The following is a 19,953-nucleotide window of genomic DNA, read 5'->3' as shown; positions in this document are numbered from 1 at the left end:
CTAATCTATAATATTCTAAACACTTCTAAGTGTTTATTATACTTGGCAAGCGTTTTATAGCTCTGATTGTTATTACCTCATACAATGGTATATTATATTCTGATCTCTATATGAAAGAAACATGAAGCCGGTCACTAGTGGCTCACGTCTGAAATCCTAGCCACTCAGGAGGATGAGATCTGAGGATCATGGTTCAAAGCCAGCCCAGGCAGGAAAGTCTGTAAGACTCTTATCTCCAATTAACTACCAGAAAACTGGAAATGGTGCTGTGGTTCAAGTGGTAGTGCGCTCGCCTTGAGCTGAAGAGCACAGGGACAGCACCCAGGCGCAGAGTTCAAGCCCCATGACAGACCAAAAAGAAAGAAAAGAAACATGAACCTGACAAAGACAGCTTTCAGATATTTCAGGCAGACTCTAAACCTAGGTATGATTCTATTACTTCAATCCTGGGCTAACCTGTCTCTCCTCACTGAACCTGGCTCATCAAAACCTGCCTAAAATGGCGAGGGGGGGGGGGGTGTCTTTGAGACTAGCCTGAACTATACAGGGAGCCACTCTCACAAAAGAAATTTGAAGGCAGACTCACATCTGTATTCCCAGCTACTCAGGAAGCTGAGATCTGAGAACTGAGGTTTGAAACCAGCCTGGGCAGAAAAAATTCATGTGACTGTTATCTCCAATTAACCTGCAAAAGGCCAAAGTGGTAGAGCACCACTCTTGAGTGAAAAAGCCAAGCAAGAGTGCAAGGCCCTGAGTTCAAGCATCAGTACTGGTACCAAAAAAAAAAAAAATCTATAAATGAATCTCAATACTTGTTAGTTTTATACAGATATATTCCTAACCTATTGTTTAAAAGTCTGACGTTTTTGACATGAAGGGGTCTACTTTTATTACTATTTATACACTTACATGCTAGAATAGGGTTAAGGGGAGGGACTAAGAAGGAAAGAGGACAAAACTAATACAACTAGAAAACATTCCATTTGACAAGATACCTATTACAGTCCCTTTCACTAAATCTGATGAACACCAGGCCCCAGCTCCTACACACCACCAGCAGCCCGCTGGTTTACATGTAGCCACTTGACAGATTTCAAGGAAGCACATCCAATTTATCTGGCCAGGATTGTGATGGAGGAGCAGTCGCCCTATTGATACGGGACAGAAAACTTTGTTCATTCAAGTTTCCACTCATCTCCAGCAAAGCATCAAGCAGTGCGGCCGCTTGTGTTCAGCCATGATGACTGAAGTCAAAGCCCCTTTTCCAAATAAAAGCTAGTCTTTCTCCTCCAAATGTTCTGCAGCAGGTTATGTCCAGGCTTTTGCTGCCTCTCTCTCTCTCCTCTCTCCTCCTCCCTCCCTCTTTCCTTCCCTTTTTCTCTTTTCATGGGGGGGATGGGGAGGACTTACTACTAAAAAAAAAAAAAAGCAAAAAACCCCACCACATATGAGAAGAAAAAAGAGAGGCATGCTTTACAAAACAGCTATTTCAAAATCATGATTTTTTAAATTAGAAAAAAAAAACTATACAGAATGTGGAATGGAGAGGAAAAAATGTCTCATGTGGGTTGTGCCGGCCTGCAGCTGCTCCTCATTAAGGCTCCTCTTTACTCCTTCTGGGCTAGTTTCCAGCAGAAAATTCTTTTAACAGATCTCTGCTTTCAACCCACTTTCTTCTTGCTCTGGGCCTCTCAGGGGCCCCCCAATCCGCAGTGGCAGCCTGCCCTGGCTAAGCTCTCGAGGGGGGGAACTGTCGTTAAGGTAAATGAGGTAAGGGCAGGGGGAAAAACTAACAAAATCCAGAAACCAAATTAAGCATCAGTCAGTAACAAAGGTCTTCAGTTTGAATGAACCCAAATCAGTCTGTTCTTTCCTGTGACCATAATGCCAGCTTCGTTTCCTGCCCTCTCCTCCCCCCCCCCCAACCCCATCCTGTTAAAGTAGATAAAAAAATAATAATAACAATAATTGGTAACAGCCAAAGCTAGCTGTTACTAGTGAAAGTTCCTATGTAACTTTCAATTCCCAAAGCTCAGGCGACACACTTCTTCAGGGTGTCCCAGAGCCACACAACCAATCTAAGTCCTTTGGTGGCATCATCGTCCCTCCCTGCCCAGGATCTTCAGTCCCACAGCTCATCAGTCAACCTGTTAATTCTGTAACTCGGTCAACCTGTTAATTCTATAACTTGGTGCAAAGGTAACTAACTAGGTTATGCTAATTACTGACTTTGTTTTTAAAAACAAATGCTTCCTGGTAAAGAGGAGAAGAAGAAAAAAAGCTCAGTCATATTGACTTCTTGCCTTTCCTAGTCCCCTCCCCCCCACCCCTTCCTCCAGAAAAGACACATTATAGCTTACTCAGCAATGAGAGAGAAAGAGTACTGTTGTGTAGAGGAGGCCCAGAATGGGCTGTTCATGGCAAAACTACCTTCTAGGACCTTGCTAGTTTAATATAAAGGACAAGTACACAATCAACCTTCCCCATACCCTCCTATGTCTGTCTCTGTCCCTCTATTCCTGTCTCCCTGTCTCTGTCTCCCTCTCTTACACACACATTTTTTTAAAATCAAAACTGACACACACAGACTAGCAAATACTGCAGAGTTGCCCATTTTCCATGTAAATTTGCTTCCTGGACACACATTTCTGCCTTTCTTGTAGAAGTAGTTCAGAAAATGTTAATCTTGATTCCCACATTAAGCTGAATGCTTGCAAATTAAAAGTTTCCCACAGGAAAAAGAACTGCATGGGGAGGGGGCGGGTTGTGAAGCTGGGAACTGCCTTCTGAGGCCTCACCTCACTTGGATTGTACATGTTTAGGTTTTTCCATACCCTATCTGAATAAAGCAGTAAGCACTCACCAATTTTAATAAATCCAAACCAAAGGAAAGCTGAAGTGGTACAGCCATGATAGCTATATCCTCACAGCTCTACTCCTCTTCACTGCGCACAGAAATCACAAACTACTGGCTGGACACTGGTGACTCACGTCTGTGATCCTAGCTATCAGGAAGCTGAGATCTAAGGATCGTGATTAGAAGCTAGCCCAGGCAGGAAAGTCCATGAAACTCTTAACAATAATTAATCACCAAAAGGCCTTGGGTGAAAAAGCTAAGGGACAGACCCTAGGCCCTGAGTTCAAGCCTCAGGACAGGCACAAAAAAAAAAAAAAAAAAAGGAATCACTACAACGGGAAACCATGCTTTATTTACACAAGAACTCTGCAAACTCTCTTATCTTCCAGTTTACAGTCTGAACTCATTTATCAGTGTCAAACTGAGCTGACTGTCAAAGAGCACACAAACAGAGCTGAAAGATTTGTGTTGCTGCTATAAGTGAAGGTGGTTTTTCTTCTGTCTTCTTGCACACAATAAATATCTTACCATAGGTAACTGCTTTGGATAATCATAAAACATCTACAGGTGAGGCACATCTAGTCACACAATTTTATAAAAGGTATCCTTCATAGTAACAAACAGTAGAACAAAAATGAACGAGTTCAGATAGCTGTTCCCAAGCTATGGGCTACAGAATTACTGCAAGGGACCTGCAATAAATCATTCTCTAAATAATGCTTGTTTCATTCTTAAGTGTATGTTAAATACAGCATTAAGACATAAATGATTATTAAAATATAAAGGTAAGCTGGGCTCACGCCTGCAATCCTAGTTACTCAGAAGGCTGAGATCTGAGGATCAAGGTTTGAAGACAGCTCAGGCAGGAAGTCTATGAGATTCTTATCTCCAATTAACCATCAAAAAGCTGGAAGTGAAGTTGTGACTCAAGTGGCAGAGCACCAGCCCTGAGTGAAAGAGCTAAAATTCCTTCAAGCCTCTGCTTAAATGTTAATTTCTACTGGGTAATCAAAGCATTTAAGAAGCTAAGGCAGAGGGATTGCCAGTTCTAGGACGATTTGGGCAACATGGTAAGGATCTGCTGAAGAAAGAAAGGAATGGAGGAAAGGAAAGAAGGAAGGAGAGAGGAAGAGAAGGAGAGAAGAGGGGGAAGAAAAGAAAAGGAGAGGAGAAGAAGAAAACAGGTTTCTTCTAAGAAACAGCCCAGATACATGTTCCCATAAATATGAGCTATGTCACTCCTGTCTTTACTGTGATTGTATGGCTTCCCCATTAGACTAGAATTATTCAACAAGTGCCCAAAACAGCGATTGCACATGGAAGTCATTCAACTATCCAGTACTCATATTGCTAACAGAGGTCAAAGGGTCCATGGAATCTTTACACCTTAAAAATACTTTAATTACATTTGGAGTTTGGGAACTGCTATGCTGAGCTATTTACCCAAAGGATTTTTTTAAACTAATTAAGATTCCTGAGGTATAGAGAACTTCTTAACCCTTGTTCACCCCTAAAGTATTCAAAGTGGGCCAACCCCATATGGAGCAGATTATTTTTTAATCACATTTCCCTTAAAAATGTGAAGCTAGCTGATGTGTGCACACACTAGGCCAGAGGCATACATCTCACACACAATCAGTCTTCTCTCTTGTACTTTCATAAACAATGACAACACAAAACACCAGGGACTTACAGCCTAAGTAATGGAACATGTGACACTCAAGTGTCTTTAATAGTGTAAACTACTAGACTTTTTTTTTTTTTTTTTAAGAGATTGGGCAGAGAAGCTCACAGAAGTTACCTATACAGAAAATTATAGAAGTTTGATTTCTGGCCCAGCACTCTACATGAGTGGACTAGTAGCCACACCTTTGAAGTTCTAAAGTCCAGAAAAAAAATGTTTGCATGCAGAACGTCTCCAGAGGATTTCCATTTGGTGAAAAGATTCCTAGCTCAAAAGTAATTGTACCCATTCCAATATCAACAAAATATATACAAATATACTTTAAAATGGCATATATTCATATTTTAAAATGATTCAAAAACTAAGCATTTCTTTGTGGATTTTTCCAAAAGAAAAAAATAATCACTCTGATAGGAATACAAAATGTTTCAATTAGTAACTAGAAAACACAATTTCAGAATTCCCTGAAACACTACAATAATCTAATTTAAATGGCCTTCAAAAGTCAAATTTTTTTTTAATGGTGTCTAAAACTAGTCCAAATCAAAAAAAAAAAATCACATTTTCCATAAAAGATTAAGACCATGTATATACACAATGGAATACTATTCAGCTATAAGGAAGAATCAATTGTACTTGCAGGGAAATGTATGAACCTGGAAATCATCATATTAAAAAGCAAGCCAGGCTCCGAAGGACAAAAAGACACCTGTTTTCACTCATTATGAACGTCAGACTTAAAATACAACTACATACATAAGCACATACAGGACCATACTACACACATACTAATATATACACGTGTGTGTGTTTGTGCAAGATCCACTTGACTAAAGCATGTGTGCAACACCCTGATGAAACCCTTTTAAACAGTATGCACTTTAATAAAAGAGATTATTAACTAGGAAGCTGAAACATTTCTTATCTGCATGTAGGCATTAGTGAGAGATGGGCAGACAACTGGGGGGGAGGGAGACTAAATGTAAATAAAACACTTTCTATATGTGTGAAAATGGAACAAGGCAACTTGATGAGAGGAGGAAGAACAATAGAAGGGTGATTATCATCAAGAAGTATTTCAACTGATGTGGAAAAAAGAGAGAGGGCCACGGACAAAGAGAAAATTGATTTTTGTGAGGAAAAACTGGCATATAGAAAGCAAGTCTTAGCCTAGACCTGACACTCAAATATTCATGAATATTTGTTGAGCTGAACAGAAATATATCCTACAAACATTGACCATATATCCAAACCCACGTGTGCCTAAAACAATTTGTACTCCTACTATGGAAATTCCTTCACTTGTCCTTGGTGTATTGTATGAAATCAAAACCTATGCTTTATAGGACAAACCGTGAAGCTACAGAGGGAAGTAGAAGGAGAAAGCATAGCTATAACACATCTAGACACCTTACAAATTAATTTTAATGTAATACTATAATTATTTTCTGTCCTCTTGCATTCTTTCAACAAATACAACAGCAACTCCTCCAACTCTCATCATATGGATGGTGCTGGCATGGCTTATGTAGAGGCTTCACCTACTAGACCTATGCCTAGAGGCAGCACCAGCTCCCATTGCTAAGACTGGACCTGGTTTCATCTAGATTAGAAGCTTTTTGAGAGTGAACATAATTATTAAAATCATCACTCTCACCACAGTCACCCAAAAAACCTTCCCACACTTTCATGACATTTACTTTACAAATGACAACATTTATTACGTTTATGGCAATGAGAATGGTTGCTTGTCAAAGAAAAGCACATAGTGTTCACTTATTTGATTAATTTAGCAGGATCTCAGCAATGGTCCTGACCTTGATCCAGCACGGACCATCTCAGCTACAAAATGACATCAATCAAAAACTGATGCAAAAGAAATCAGATACAATCCATTGTTCTGACTTCAGCAACATCTGCCTCAAGAATTTTATTTGGATATTAAAAAACAAAATCAAGTCCAGCACCAGCAGCTCACACCTGTAATCCTAGCTACTCAGGAGGCTGAATCTGAACTGGATTCCAGTTCAAAATCAGCCCAGGCAGAAAAGTCCATGAGACTCTTACCTCTAATAAACTCCCAAAAATCCAGAAGTAGAAATGTGGCTCAAGTGGTAGAGCACCAGCCTTGAGTGATAAAGCTAAGGGACAGCATCTATGCCTTGGGTTTAAGCCCCAGAACCAGCACAAAGAAAGAGATAGACTAAGGAATCTAGCTGGGCACCAATGACTTACACCTGTAATCCTAGCTACTCAGGAGGCTAAGATCTGAGGATCACCACTCAAAGTCAGTCTGGGCAGAAAAGTTCATGAGACTGTTATCTCTAATTAACCACAGAAAAAGCTGGAAGTAGAACTGGTTCGAATGGTAGAGCTCTAGCCTTGAGCCAAAGGAACTCAGGGACAGAACCCACGCTCAGAGTTCAAGTTCGAGGACTGGCGAAAGAAAGAAAAGAAAGAGAAGGAAGGAGAAGGGAGGGGAGGGAAGGGAAGGGGGAATCCTGTGCTGAAAACAGGTCAACATGGCAGCCTGCTTCTTCAATACAGAATGGCAATAGGACATTACAGAACTTATAGAATTAGACCTGCTGACAAATTACACAAGACTAAAAAAGGACTGTACTTGAGTTTCAAGCAATGGTCTAAGAACTAAATTTAAATTAATCAATCACATATATAACTTTGTGGAAGATCTTTATCCAGGTCTCATTAGTGGTTTATTGGAGCTAGGATTCTCATGGACACTCCTACCTAGGGTGGCTTCAAACAGTGATCCTCAAATCTCAGACTCCAGAGTAACTAGCATCATAGGTGTGAGCCACTGGCATCCAGTCTAGCTCTCATTTTTTTATGAGTTCTCTCAACACAGCATAAATATCTCTCTTAACTCATTCCCCCAGCTCATGATGCTATCATTAATTCTTATAAAATTTCAGGAAGAATGGGTGATGTCCCATAATGAGAGCATTTGCTTCAGTAGAAACTCATCATGAACTCTGAGAGTCAGTGTCAGTCTGTGCCTGGAAGGAAATGAGTCACCTTTCATTACTAATCAAGTTTTGGCCATTTTTAAAAAAGTAACCTAGAAATTCAAGGGCAATGAGTTTCAGCAACATGAGACTTCAGAATCATATACCACAAACGTTCTATACAACTAGGACGAAGGCAAAAAAAATTAAAAGTTAAGGAGGTTCTTGAGGTATTTTTCGGGATGTCTGAGGTTTCAGAAGGGGCAAGTTGCCCAGTGAAATAATTCCTCAAGAAGAAGTGTCTGACTTACACAAGAACCAGTGTTTCAAAATCTTAAAGGAACAGGAGGTTAAATGACTAAGGTCTAAGCAAAAGAGCCAGAACCAATGCCAAATGTTTTCCATACAGAACAGGCAGCTGTGGGTTATTCTGGGTAATTGAGGGTTTTGAGATGTACTATACAATTAGAGGAAACAAGCAGTGAAGGACATGAGCTGATTTGGGGTAACCAAACACTTGGCTAGCAAATGTTTACTTGCTGTATCTAGATCCTTAAAGTGAACAGAAACTGGCCAATTAGATGAACAGAAGAGACACCTGAATTTTCAGAGAAACGAAAAGAACTGGACAGTCTCTGAAAATTGACCCTGTTCTTCATGTTGGTTTTCCTACCACTCCCTCCATCCCAAATCCATTGTTTCCACTGCCTTAGATATTCCTGAACTCAGATTTTCCTTGCAAAATATGGCCACCAGCCTACCTGGCTATTCGGTCTGGCAGCAACAGAATCAGCAGCATAAAATCAACAGCAAGGCCAAAAAGGGACCGAGGAGAGGAATCATTACTCTCAGCTACCCTCCCTTCCTCTCCCCTGGTTATCTCCTCACCCCTTGCTCTAGGCATTCTATCTCCAAATACTCAGAGCTAACATGTCCCAAAGGAACAGCTTTACAAATCACTTAGCTATCACCATGAATCCAGACTAATCCATACCCTGGTTTAATAAAATCTTATACAAACTTGACTGCAGAGAAGAAAAGAACAACTAAGAGAGATAAAAGTTCGGGATTTTTTTTTCTGTCTATGTACAACACTAAGTACAGAAAAGCCCAAGAGGCTATGAGTGACTTAATTGTTTCTAGGTACACGCATTTGAGCTACATCTGCTAAAGAATGCTAGGTTTCTCCTATGAGAGACAAGGCAGCCCTCTCAAGTCCTGCCATCTTATTGGGGAGATGAAACACACACACACGTATAAAATAAAACTGCTTGTTATTGCCTGATGTACTGGCGCAGATCACAGATCATAGGAACAAGGGAGAATCAGACAAGAGACAACTAGTGAAGGACAGAAAACTAAAATCAGAGAGGTGTGGGGATTCTAAATCAGATTCTTGTCTCAGCTTACTTTCCATACTTGTTAGAAAATATTAATATTCCAGTTCAACTGAGTTATCACATGTCTTCTTTATTCCTTGCTTTTTCTTTCCTAAAGTCCCTTCCTTAAAGATCAAGTATGCTGTTTAAGAGAGAAATATTTTAAGAGACAGATACTACACTAAAAAGGGAAAGCTAAGAATATCAGTACAAGAATCAACAATGCATTTTTGGAACAGAGGACTGTGTTTAGGTGACTGTGCTGATAGTAGATAAGTACGATCTAGAAAATTTCAGGAAACCCAAGAAAAAATTTAATTTAGCTTTCATTGAAATGGATATATGCTAAGATTCAAATCAGACATACATGGAAACAACATACTCACATGTGCCCATACTCATACATGTGTGACAGTATAACACACACATGTAACAGTAGGGTGAAAAGCACACCAAACTTCATTCCTGTATGGAGTAGGCTGAGTAAAAAACCTCCATCATGTCTGCACATTTAAGCTTGTTTAGCAAATAAAGGGTGGAAATTTTTAGGTAATTACATTATCCTTGTATTCTGATATTTCCCATTCTTTACTAGCCTTGATTAAGGTCAGACATAGACAAAATTTAAGTGAAGAATTTAATTAAGTTTCTAGGTCCTGAAAGAGAAATAGTTCTCATTTTCAGGGAAAAGGAGGGTGGGATAAAGAATTCTTGCATAAAATTAATGGTGCTGACAAGCCACAATTGAACAAATAGGAAAAATTTCACACAGGATTATGGTTAACCTGGAACTATGTTGAAAGAAGTCTAGCTAAGGTCCTATCTATTAATGCCAGGCCTGCAGGCCAAAATTAATTGTTTTAATATTGGCAGGTACCCAAACAGACAAAAGAATCCAGGCAGAGCTAAGAGCCCTTCTTGTACTTCTCTACCACACACTGAAATATATAAATGTATATAAATATATGAAGAATAAAAATGAGTTAAAAAGCAAAATGGGAATTCTTTTTTGGTTTGGTTTTGGGGGGTGCCACTACTAAACCTGGAACTCAGGACCTAGGCTCTGGTCCCTTAGTTTTTCACTCAAGGCTGGTGCCTGAATACTTGAGCCACAGCTCCACTTCACTTCCAGCTATTTTGCTGGTTAACTGGAGATAAAGAGTCTCACAGACCTTCCTGTCTGGGCAGGCTTTGAATCATGATCCTCAGACCTCAGCCTCCTGAGTAGCTGGGATTACAGATGTGAACCACCAGTGCCCAGCAAGTTATGAGATCTTGAGCAAATTATTTAACCTCTCTGAGCTTCCATTGATAAAATAGGGATTTCACATTATCTCACAGATGACTAAAATTATGCAGAGACTGGTATATCATAAGTACTCAATAAGTGTTGGTTAGCATTATAGTCACTAGCCTATGAAAGAGATAATTGCTAGTAGGAAGTAGGACTCAGTCTAACACGAACTGGGACTCTGCCAGATGCCATGATCCACTCACAGAGTGCCAGACCTAACTATATAAAGCCTTAGGGAGAAAACAATCTGGGAAAAATACTGGTCTTCTCTTCATTTTGAATTTTGGTACTTTTTTCACCATTTGTGCATTTTTTTATTTTTTAAAATATGACATTACAATTTTATGCATTAAAATATTAATGTGTGTAGTTTTTGGCAGGCCTCTCAATTTCACATCTGAACAGAGCAAGTGACACTTTCTTCCCTCTCCCTCCCCATCCATGGCCCTAGCCCTGCTATGTTACACAGTTGTCATTTTAGCATCCTGGATCTCTTTAAGAAGTGTAGGTTAATGAATTAGTGATGTCCTTATCACATCCCAAAGAAGTATGAAGTAATGTAATGTCAATTAATTACAACAACTTCAAACCTGAGTTACCCATTGTATGTGGGCGACATAGGATGTAATAGCTTCTTAATTAATCATCCTTAAGCATCATTTTTTTTTAAAAAAAAGATTTTTCTCTGAAGCATATTTCATGAGTCAAAGACAGCATTCTTCATTTTATGTTAAAAATTGCAAAAGTAGGGCTGGGAATGTGGCTTTGTGGTAGAGTGCCTGTCTAGCATGCATGACGAATCCCTGTGTTCTATTCCTCAGTACCACATACACAGAAAAAGCCAGAAGTGGCACTGTGCCTCAAGTGGTAGAGTTCTAGCCTTGAGCAAAAGAAGCTCAGGGACAGTGCCCAGGCCCTGAGTTCAAGCCCCATGACCAAAAAAAGAAAAGAAAAGAAAAATGCAGAAGTAGCAACAACAGCAGTAGCAGTGGTGGCAGCAGCTGATCTGGTGGCTCATACCTGTAATCCTACCTACACAAGAGCCTGAGATTTGAGGATTGTGGTTCAAAACCAGCCTGGGTAGGGAAGTCCATGGACATTTATCTCCAATTAACCAGCAAAAAGCTGAAAGTGAAGCTGTGTTTCACGTGGTAGAGCTCTAGCTTTCAGTGAAAAAGCTAAGGGACCACACCTGAGGTGCTCAGTTCAAGCCCCAGTACCAACACACACACAACACAGACACACACACAGACACACACACCCCTACCACTACTATTACAAAGAAAAATTATCACAGGAATGAGTAAAGGACTAAAATAGCCCAGCTCCTGCTATTATCTGCAGAAAAACTGTCCATATATGATACGTGGTTAACTAGGGCGGACACCCTACTTGAAGAAGCAAGGTTGGCAGAACTAGTTTCATCAAGAGAAGAAAGTAGTCTAACAGTAGATCTCTTTCCCTGAGTCTGTCTTTGATCTAGCACTGCCTATGCACAGAATTGCGCCTCACTAACAAGAAGGTGATGAAAGGAGCAAAGGTTGAGTCAGCTATAACTTCAGAAAATGCCTTCCCAGGGAGCTCCGCCCCAGCACAAGCACTGGCCACGCACCCTCCACCATATGCTGGGTCCTGAGGCAGTGTAGGGTCTCTGTTCTCTACTACAGTGGCTAAATTTGTCAAAAGGACAGTGAAGACAATGGCTCCAGTCTTCTTGGATGAGTTTGGGAAGCTTGGGAGGCCTAGCAAAAAAATTCTTAATGGTTATTGTCAAATGCTTATTATAGCTAGCAGGCAAGACCTGGATGCAATGTGAGATAAAACTTGCAAAGGTTTTGTTGCTGTTATTTGTTTATTTTGGGAGCCAGTACTGGGGATTGAACTCAGAGCCTTATGCTTTTGCTTGGCATTTTTGCTCAAAGCTGGCACTCTACCACTTGTGCCACAGCTCCATTTCCCACTTTTTGCTGGTTAATTGGAAGGAAGAGTCTCTCAGATCTGTCTGCCTGGTCTGTTTTGAACCATGATCCTCAGATCTCAGCCTCCTGAGTAGCTAGGATTGAAGGCATGAGCCATTGATGCTCAGCTAAACTTGTGTTTTATGAACATTAGATAGACACAAAGTAGAGAATCTTGAGAACAAGCTCCCATCCAGGAGCTTCTTTTTGTTGTTTCAAGTACTGTACCATATACCTCTTATGTGATATGTAAGAAATGCTGAAATATCTCCTTCTAGTCGAAATACTCACCCCTAAAAACAATTTCAGAGCCAGTAATTTTTAATTACTGGCTATAATTCAACTCAGGAGGCTGGATCTGAGGATAACAGTTCAAAGCCAGCCCAAGCAGGAAAGTCTATGAGACTCTACTCTCCAATTAGCCCAATAAAAGCTAGAAGTGGAGTGAGGCTATGGCTCAATTGGTAGAGCACCAGCATTCAGCCAAAAAAGCTACAGGAGGGCTGGGAAGGTGGCTCAGGGGTAGAGTGCTTGCCTTGCATTCATGAGGCCCTGGGTTCGATTCCTCAGCACCATATAAGCAGAAAAAAATAAAAGCCGGAAGTGGCACTGTGGCTCAAGCGTCAGAGGGCTAGCCTTGAGCTGAAGAACTGAGGGATACCACCCAGGCCCAGAGTTCAGGCCCACGACCGGACCCCCCCCCCAAAAAAAAAAAAAAAAAAAAAACAATAATGGCAAAGATCCTTCAACAAACTTCCTTGACAATTATCAACTCTAGACAAGATAATTAAAGGCACCAGAATAATCAAAAGCCAGAAGAAATGGTAAGAAATATGGGAGAGAAAAGGAAGCAAATCATTGAGAAATCTGCATTTATACTGCCTCCTCTGTAGAAGGAGCTCTCCAATACATTCAACACAAGAGGAAGAAAGTACAAATCAACAAGAAGGTGGTCCTAGGTGAAGAGCCAGGGGTATCTGCAGCTATCAAAGCAGCTGGAATTTGTGAGGAGAAATTCTAGAAAGGCTAGAACCACTGAAGGAATAGTTCATGTACACAACTCTTCCATTCAGAGACCCAGAGAAAGAGAGGGCTGGAAGGCTGAAAAGGGCTCCTGGTTAGAATTCACATTCTGTCAAATTAAGAGAGTTTGGATAACACTCCTTGGGGCTGGGTAAACCCTCACACAGTCCACTGATCCTCTCAAGGGTTACACATTTCAGAACTAAGGATTCTCTACCAGGACCAAATTTTATGTTGGGCTAAGGGTACAACAGAAGCTTCAACCTGAGCCTTCACAGGATCAAGGCGGTCTGCCAGGAATAAAACTGTCTACTAGGACAAGAGGAGTCAGCACACCTTAATGAAAGAAAAACTTTACATCCATCAGCCACAATGTCCAGTCAATAGTTCAAAGCTACTGCACATATGAAGTAAAAGGAACTTAAATCTATAGTCAAGAGAAAGAGCAGTTAATAGAAACATACCCACTGACATACAGATGCTGAGAACCAACTGACAAGGATGTTAAGAAACTGGTAAAGGCTGGGAAGGTGGCTCAGTGGTAGAGCACTTGCCTTCCATGCTCAAGGCCCTGGGTTCGATTCCTCAGCACCACATAAGCAAAAAGAAAAAAGCCGGAAGTGGCACTGTGGCTCAAGTGGTAGAGCACCAGCCTTGAGCTGAAGAGCTGAGGGACAGTGCCCAGGCCCAGAGTTCAGGCCCCACGACCGGACCCAAAAAAAAAAGAAACAAACTGGTAAAACACATCCTCAAAATATGTATTTTATAAACAGTGAAACTCACAACCTGCCTCATAACTCACTTACCTCTAATATCCCAGTGAACTTGAGTAGCTCATGACTTTTAATCAAAATAGGATTTGGAATGGTTTATATCTGAAAGCCTGGAGCAAACAATGTTTAAGTAATTAATTATATCCAAAGTTAATTACATATTTACACCTCTCAGAAGGACAAGGAGAAAATAAAATGCCTTATTTTTCTGTAGAGAGCGGCTTTATTAAGACCTGACAGCAATGCCTGAGCAGCAATAACTGAGTTTTATTCAATATCCCACAGGTCCTTCTTGTCTGGAATCATGATCTTCATGATCACAGACTGACAGGGTACTTAGGATCCTAACAGTGAGAAATAACATCTAACATCTGAGCTGTGTACAAAACTCATTTAAAAGTACTTATCCTCCTCTGCCAAAATGATCTTATTGAGAGTTTCTAGAATTTCTATAAACAATCATTATATTTTAGCTGAATCAGTAGCATAATGCCATTTTAGCAGGTAGTCAAATGCCTCCTACTTTAAAACAGTCCCACCCATCCCCCAAAAAGGATTTGGCTTCAACATTTTTTTCTTAATCCACAAAGCAGTCTCATGAACAAAAAGATAACCACATGCCCTGCATGCCCGATGTAATTTTTATAAACCTGCTGTTATAATATGTATTTACTATTATGTAAAAATATTTGCTGAACAAGTTAGAATACCTTCTTTGGGGGGGGGGGGGGGCGGGGAGCACCTAGTTGAATGAATGAAGCCAAGTGCAAAGTAATTTTGCTTACACACACAGAGTGTGTGTGTGTTTGTGTGTGTGTGTGTGTGTGTGTGTGTTGGTACTGGGGCTTCAACTCTTACTTGGTTTCTTTGCTCAAGGCTGGTGTTCTATCACTCCTTTCCCATCTCTACTTCCAAAATTTTGCTGATTAACAGGAGATAAGCATGGACATTCCTACTTGGGCTGGCTTTGAACCCTGATCCTCAGATCTCAGCTTCCTGAGTAGCTAAGATTACGGGTGTGAGCCACCAGTGCACAGCTTTGGGTTATAACTTTGCTTAAGATTCTGTAAAGTTGGTGCAGCTTTGGGGAATGAAAGGTTCGGCCTCTCTGGAAGTGTTCTTACTTCTTTTCCTGTGTCCATCCATGACCCTAAAATTCCCTTCATGAAGGTAAACACTCTCTTTTCCTAAGTTCTGCTGTTTAGATTGGTCACCCAAAATGATGGTTTTGTCAAATTGTTTTCTTACTCTCCCTTTCTCAGGAAGCGTTTCCCTCACACACAACAGCTGGATCATGTGTGAGGGAGACACTCAGCACTGGACTCCTAAGTGCCCATCCTTTCAATGGTTCACAGGTGGCTGAGGACAGCATTCAGGCTGCTCCCATTTTACCAGCCACAAAGTGAGTAGTGGCTTCCAATTCTTCTAGAACTTGAAGGCAACCCTGCCTTCCTGACCTTGCTTACAGAGTGTGAGACTAGAAACTCACAAAACTACTTCTCATCCTAAGTGACCCTTGGTGTCCTCTCCTAGTCAGCATGCAGATATTATCATCCCTTAGCTACCTTCTCCTCATGCCAGACCATAAATATACAGGCCAACATTTAGAACCTATGTGAAACTCTCACTATACAAGTCACCAAGTTGAATTCTGTCCAAATTAACTTGTTACTCTGTATGGTACTGGCAACCTGGATACTACATGAGGAAAATAAATTCTTATTGGAGAGAACCAATAACTATTTAAAACACACGTGTGTGTGTGTGTGTGTGTGTGTGTGCACACACGCACGTGTGATATATACTAAAGCCAGGTACTGGTGGTTCAAACTTGTAATCTGATCTACTCAAGAGGCTGAGATCTGAGGATCTTGGTTCAAAGCCAGACTGGGCAGACAAACCCAAGACACGTTATCTCCAATTAACTAGCAAAAGACAGAAGCAGAGCTATGGCTCAAGTGGTAGAGTACCTAGCCTTCAGTGAAAAAGTCAACCGAGAGAGCATGAGGCCCTGAATTCAACCAACACCAGTACAAATAAAATAAAATACACATTACCAGGCAATAACTATGAACCACATACTACAGTAGGTATTAGTATTGCAAAAATGTCTAAGACCATGACCTTGGAATCTACTTCAAAAACAATTACAAAAAAAAAAAAAAAAAAAGCCAACAATGATCACAATGTAATGGGCTAACTACCACAAGAGAGCTGACTAAGAGAATAAAGCAAGCAAGTTGGCACCAGAGCCTTAAAGGGATTATAAGATTGCAGTGGCCCACTCCAAAATATTTAGTTCCCTCCCTTATTATCTTCAGTTGTATTTTCGTTCTTAGGGGAGAATGCAACACATGTTTTTTCCAGCTAGAAAAATCTAGTCAGAAGCCCATAATCAGTTACATAAAAATCTTTCATCTCCAATGTTATCCTTATTCCAATCCAAACAATTGTTAAGCTCTACTGTCATCACAACTTAAAATATTTTCACTTTGTTGAGAAAAATTACTTCTGACTTGGAAAAAAGATTCTCATTTATGATATTAAAGAACTTAAGTTCTAAGCCGGGTGATAGTGACTCACACCTATAATTCTAGCTACTCAGGAGCTGAGATCTGAGGATCATGGTTCAAAGCCAGCCCGGGCAGGAAAGTGCATGATACTCTTATCTCCAATAACCACTAGAAAACCGGAAGTGGTGGTACGGCTCAAGCGGTAGAGCACTCCCTTAAGCTGAAGAGTAGAGCACTCCCTTAAGCTGAAGAGCGCAGGGACAGCACCCAAGCCCAGAGATCAAGCCCCATGACAGACCAAAAAAAAAGAACTTAAGTTCTGATGTCAGACTAGATAGACATAATTAGAAAAAAAAAGTCATAATTATATTTAGAAAAAATAAGACAGGGGCTGGGAAGGTGGCTCAGTGGTAGAGCGCTTGCCTTGCATGCATGAGGCCCTGGGTTCGATTCCTCAGCACCACATAAACAAAAAGAAAAAAGCCGGAAGTGGAGCTATGGCTCAAGTGGTAGAGCGCTAGCCTTGAGCTGAAGAGCTGAGGGACTGCGCCCAGGCCCAGAGTTCAGGCCCCACGACCGGACCCAAAAAGAAAAAAAAGAAAAAAGAAAAAATAAGACAGATTTCATATTACCAAATCTTATTTCACTGAAAGACACAGGATACATGTCATCACCAAAATTTTTCAACTGAAGTAAAAGAAAAAACATGATTTATAGAAGTAGCTCAAGAGGTAGAGTGCCAGCCTTGAATAGAAACAAACAAGTGAGCATGAGGCCCTGAGTTCAAATCCCAGTGCTAGTGCATGGAGAAAAAAAATCCAACCTATTTATAAAATTATCCTACAGCCTTCCTCAAACAAAAAGTCTGGCTGAATATATGATTAGAGAAAAAGAAAAACATATTCTTGAGTCAAGAACTATCCTATGAGCTGAGTGCCGGTGGCTCATACCTGTAATCCTTGAGATTAAGAACTATGGTTTGAAGCCATGGAAAATCCATGAGACTCTTATCTCCAAATAACTGACAAGCTGGATATAGAACAATGGCTCAAGTGATGGAGCACTAGCCTTAAGCACTAAAAGTTCAGGGACAGTGCTCAGGCCCTGAGTTCAAGCTCTGGAACTGGAACGCATGCACACACACACACACAAATTTTCTCAGTCCTGTGTCCTGCCTTCATCCAGAATGTTCCTCCATATGATGATATTCTTTCCTTACCCTGTCCTTTATGCATGCATACATTTTCCTCCTTTACAGCCTCACCTCTGGAATTGAGCTTTTTACACTAGGAAAAAAATGGCCTGTGACTCTAATATTCACTTATACTGGGAAAAATTAAAGTTAATATCTATTTGGTTTGATTTAAAAATCATAGCTAACATAGCTAACAAGTTAAGGGAGGGAGATTTGAAGGACATGCCTTAAAGTAAGACAATGTAAGACAGCATATTCAAAAGGCCAGTGCTGAAAAGTCATTCATAACGTTAATGGTAAGATAGTAACAGTTCTTGTTATCCATTCCTCTGACAGCCACATTCTTCCTCACCACCCACAAAAACTGTACCAGAGAGGTTTAGAACCAGTAACATTTCCCAGCAGTATTAAAAATAAGAGAGAATCAAATCTTGTTCAGTGTCCCATTGTGAAAAGAGAAAATATATGATGAGAAAAACGTACTTGCAGTATCCAGTGCCATTGTGGTAGGTAATACAAATTCCTTTATTTACACAGGGCTCTTGGTCATCTCGACACTGCAGTGCTAAAGTAAAAAAAGAAACATACATTAGAAATATAAGGGGCTAGGCATATCCCTCAGAAACCAAAATGTGATCCACATTCACATTCATTCCCATATTAAATCTGATGTAGGTTTCCCTTTAGAGTTTCAATCAGCTTTTCATCTTTTGGCTTCTAGAGTTATAGAAGCACCGAGGCTATCCCCAGGGTCAATTCTGACATTAATTGTTTTCATGGTCTTGGAAGTTCCTAGTTCTCTGGATTTCAATAGCCCTGGCTGCAACCTTCTCTCTCCCAATGACAATATGAGCAAATCTGTGCCATAGCACAACCACCTTGGGATTTAGATACTACAGACGACAACGTAAGAGTTCAATGAATGTTTTAGGAAGACCCGAATAAATACAGGGTTACCGTATTAAGGAGTGACCTGGCTTTAGGTAAAGTTTTAAAACAAGCCACTTCAGCAAGAAATCAGAAACACCAACAATATTCATTCAAAAAACTAAAGTTGAGAACCTAACGTACAGTATATTAGGATCCAGAAGAAAAAAAAAAGGAGAATTTGAATACACAGGTAAGTGAAGGAAATATAATGAGAGTCAAGGCTCTCAAAAAGACAAGGAGTAGATCATGAATAGAAACTGTAGAGGAATGGAATCAGAGATAACAATGAGATAATTTAATATGTACAGAAAACGTGAAAAATTCTCCAATTCTTCATTCCCCTGGTCCCTTTGAGAGACAACAAAATTTCTCCCAAAATCAGACTACTATAGGGAGGGGAAAAAAAAGCTGCACTAGTGAAAATTTTCATTGATTTCAGCCAGGAGAGGAGAAAGTCTACCAAGGCATACCACACATTTGTTAAATGCTTAAAATGGCTTACTTATTTTGCTTCTGGGGTTGAAATTTTCATTATTAAAATGAGTATCAAAAATCCTAATGAGGGCTAGGAATATGGCTTGGTGGTAGAGTGCTTGCCTAGCACTCTAGGAATCAAAGTCCTGGGTTCAATTCCTCAATACTACATAAACAGAAAAAGCCAGAAGTGGCACTGTGGTTCAAGTGATAGAGGGCTAGCTTTGAGCACAAAAAGGCTCAGGGACAGAGCCCAGGCCCTGAGTTCAAACCTAATGACAGTGGGGTGCCAGTGGTTCACACCTGTTATCCTAGCTACTCAGGAGGCTGAGATCTTAGGATGGTGGTTTGAAGCCAGCTAGGGCAGAAAAGTTCCTACTCTTCCCTCTCCCTCCCCCTCCCCCCGTAGGGCATGGGGCTTGAACTCTGAGCTCTTCAGCTCAAAGCCAGCACGCTAACACTTGAGCCACAGTGCCACTTCTGGTTTGTTTTCTAAGTTCCTACTCATCTCTCCAATTGACCCCTCAAAAACCAAAAGTGAAGCTGTGGCTCAAAGTGATAGAACACTAGCCTTGAGCAAAAGAGCTCAGGAATAGAGCTCAGGCCCTGAGTTTAAGACCCACAACTGACCCCCTCCCAAAAAGAAAGTCCCTAATGAGAAAGAGTAAGTTGGGGAGTTGAGTGACAATTTTGAAAGGTGTGACACTGATCAAGATGCATTATGTTCATAAACTACTTTGTTTAGTGGCAAAACTCCTTTTACAACTAAAGATAATAATAATATGTAAAATAAGCTAAAAAAAGAAAAAGAAAACCTTAATGACCTCTGGAAAACCAAGCCAAAAAGAAAACTACTTTAATAGTTAAAAGCTGAAATTCATAAACTCTTTCTTAGAGGCCTCTT

At 40.5% G+C, this 19,953-nt stretch overlaps 1 protein-coding gene across 1 annotated transcript in view; it reads right to left on the bottom strand.

Moving 5' to 3' along the window:
- Notch2 (notch receptor 2) overlaps positions 1-19,953 on the bottom strand; it is a 147,375-nt gene that overhangs the window by 86,971 nt on the left and 40,451 nt on the right. Inside the window, 1 exon segment of the mRNA XM_042675185.1 lies at positions 18,129-18,210. Coding sequence (XP_042531119.1) covers positions 18,129-18,210 — 82 coding nt within the window.

The sequence above is a fragment of the Dipodomys spectabilis genome, unplaced genomic scaffold (genome assembly GCF_019054845.1).
Source record: "Dipodomys spectabilis isolate Male_0828 unplaced genomic scaffold, ASM1905484v1 ptg000002l, whole genome shotgun sequence".
Taxonomy (NCBI): domain Eukaryota; kingdom Metazoa; phylum Chordata; class Mammalia; order Rodentia; family Heteromyidae; genus Dipodomys; species Dipodomys spectabilis.
Note: the sequence above shows the minus strand (reverse complement) of the source record. Positions and strands in the feature narration are given on the sequence as shown.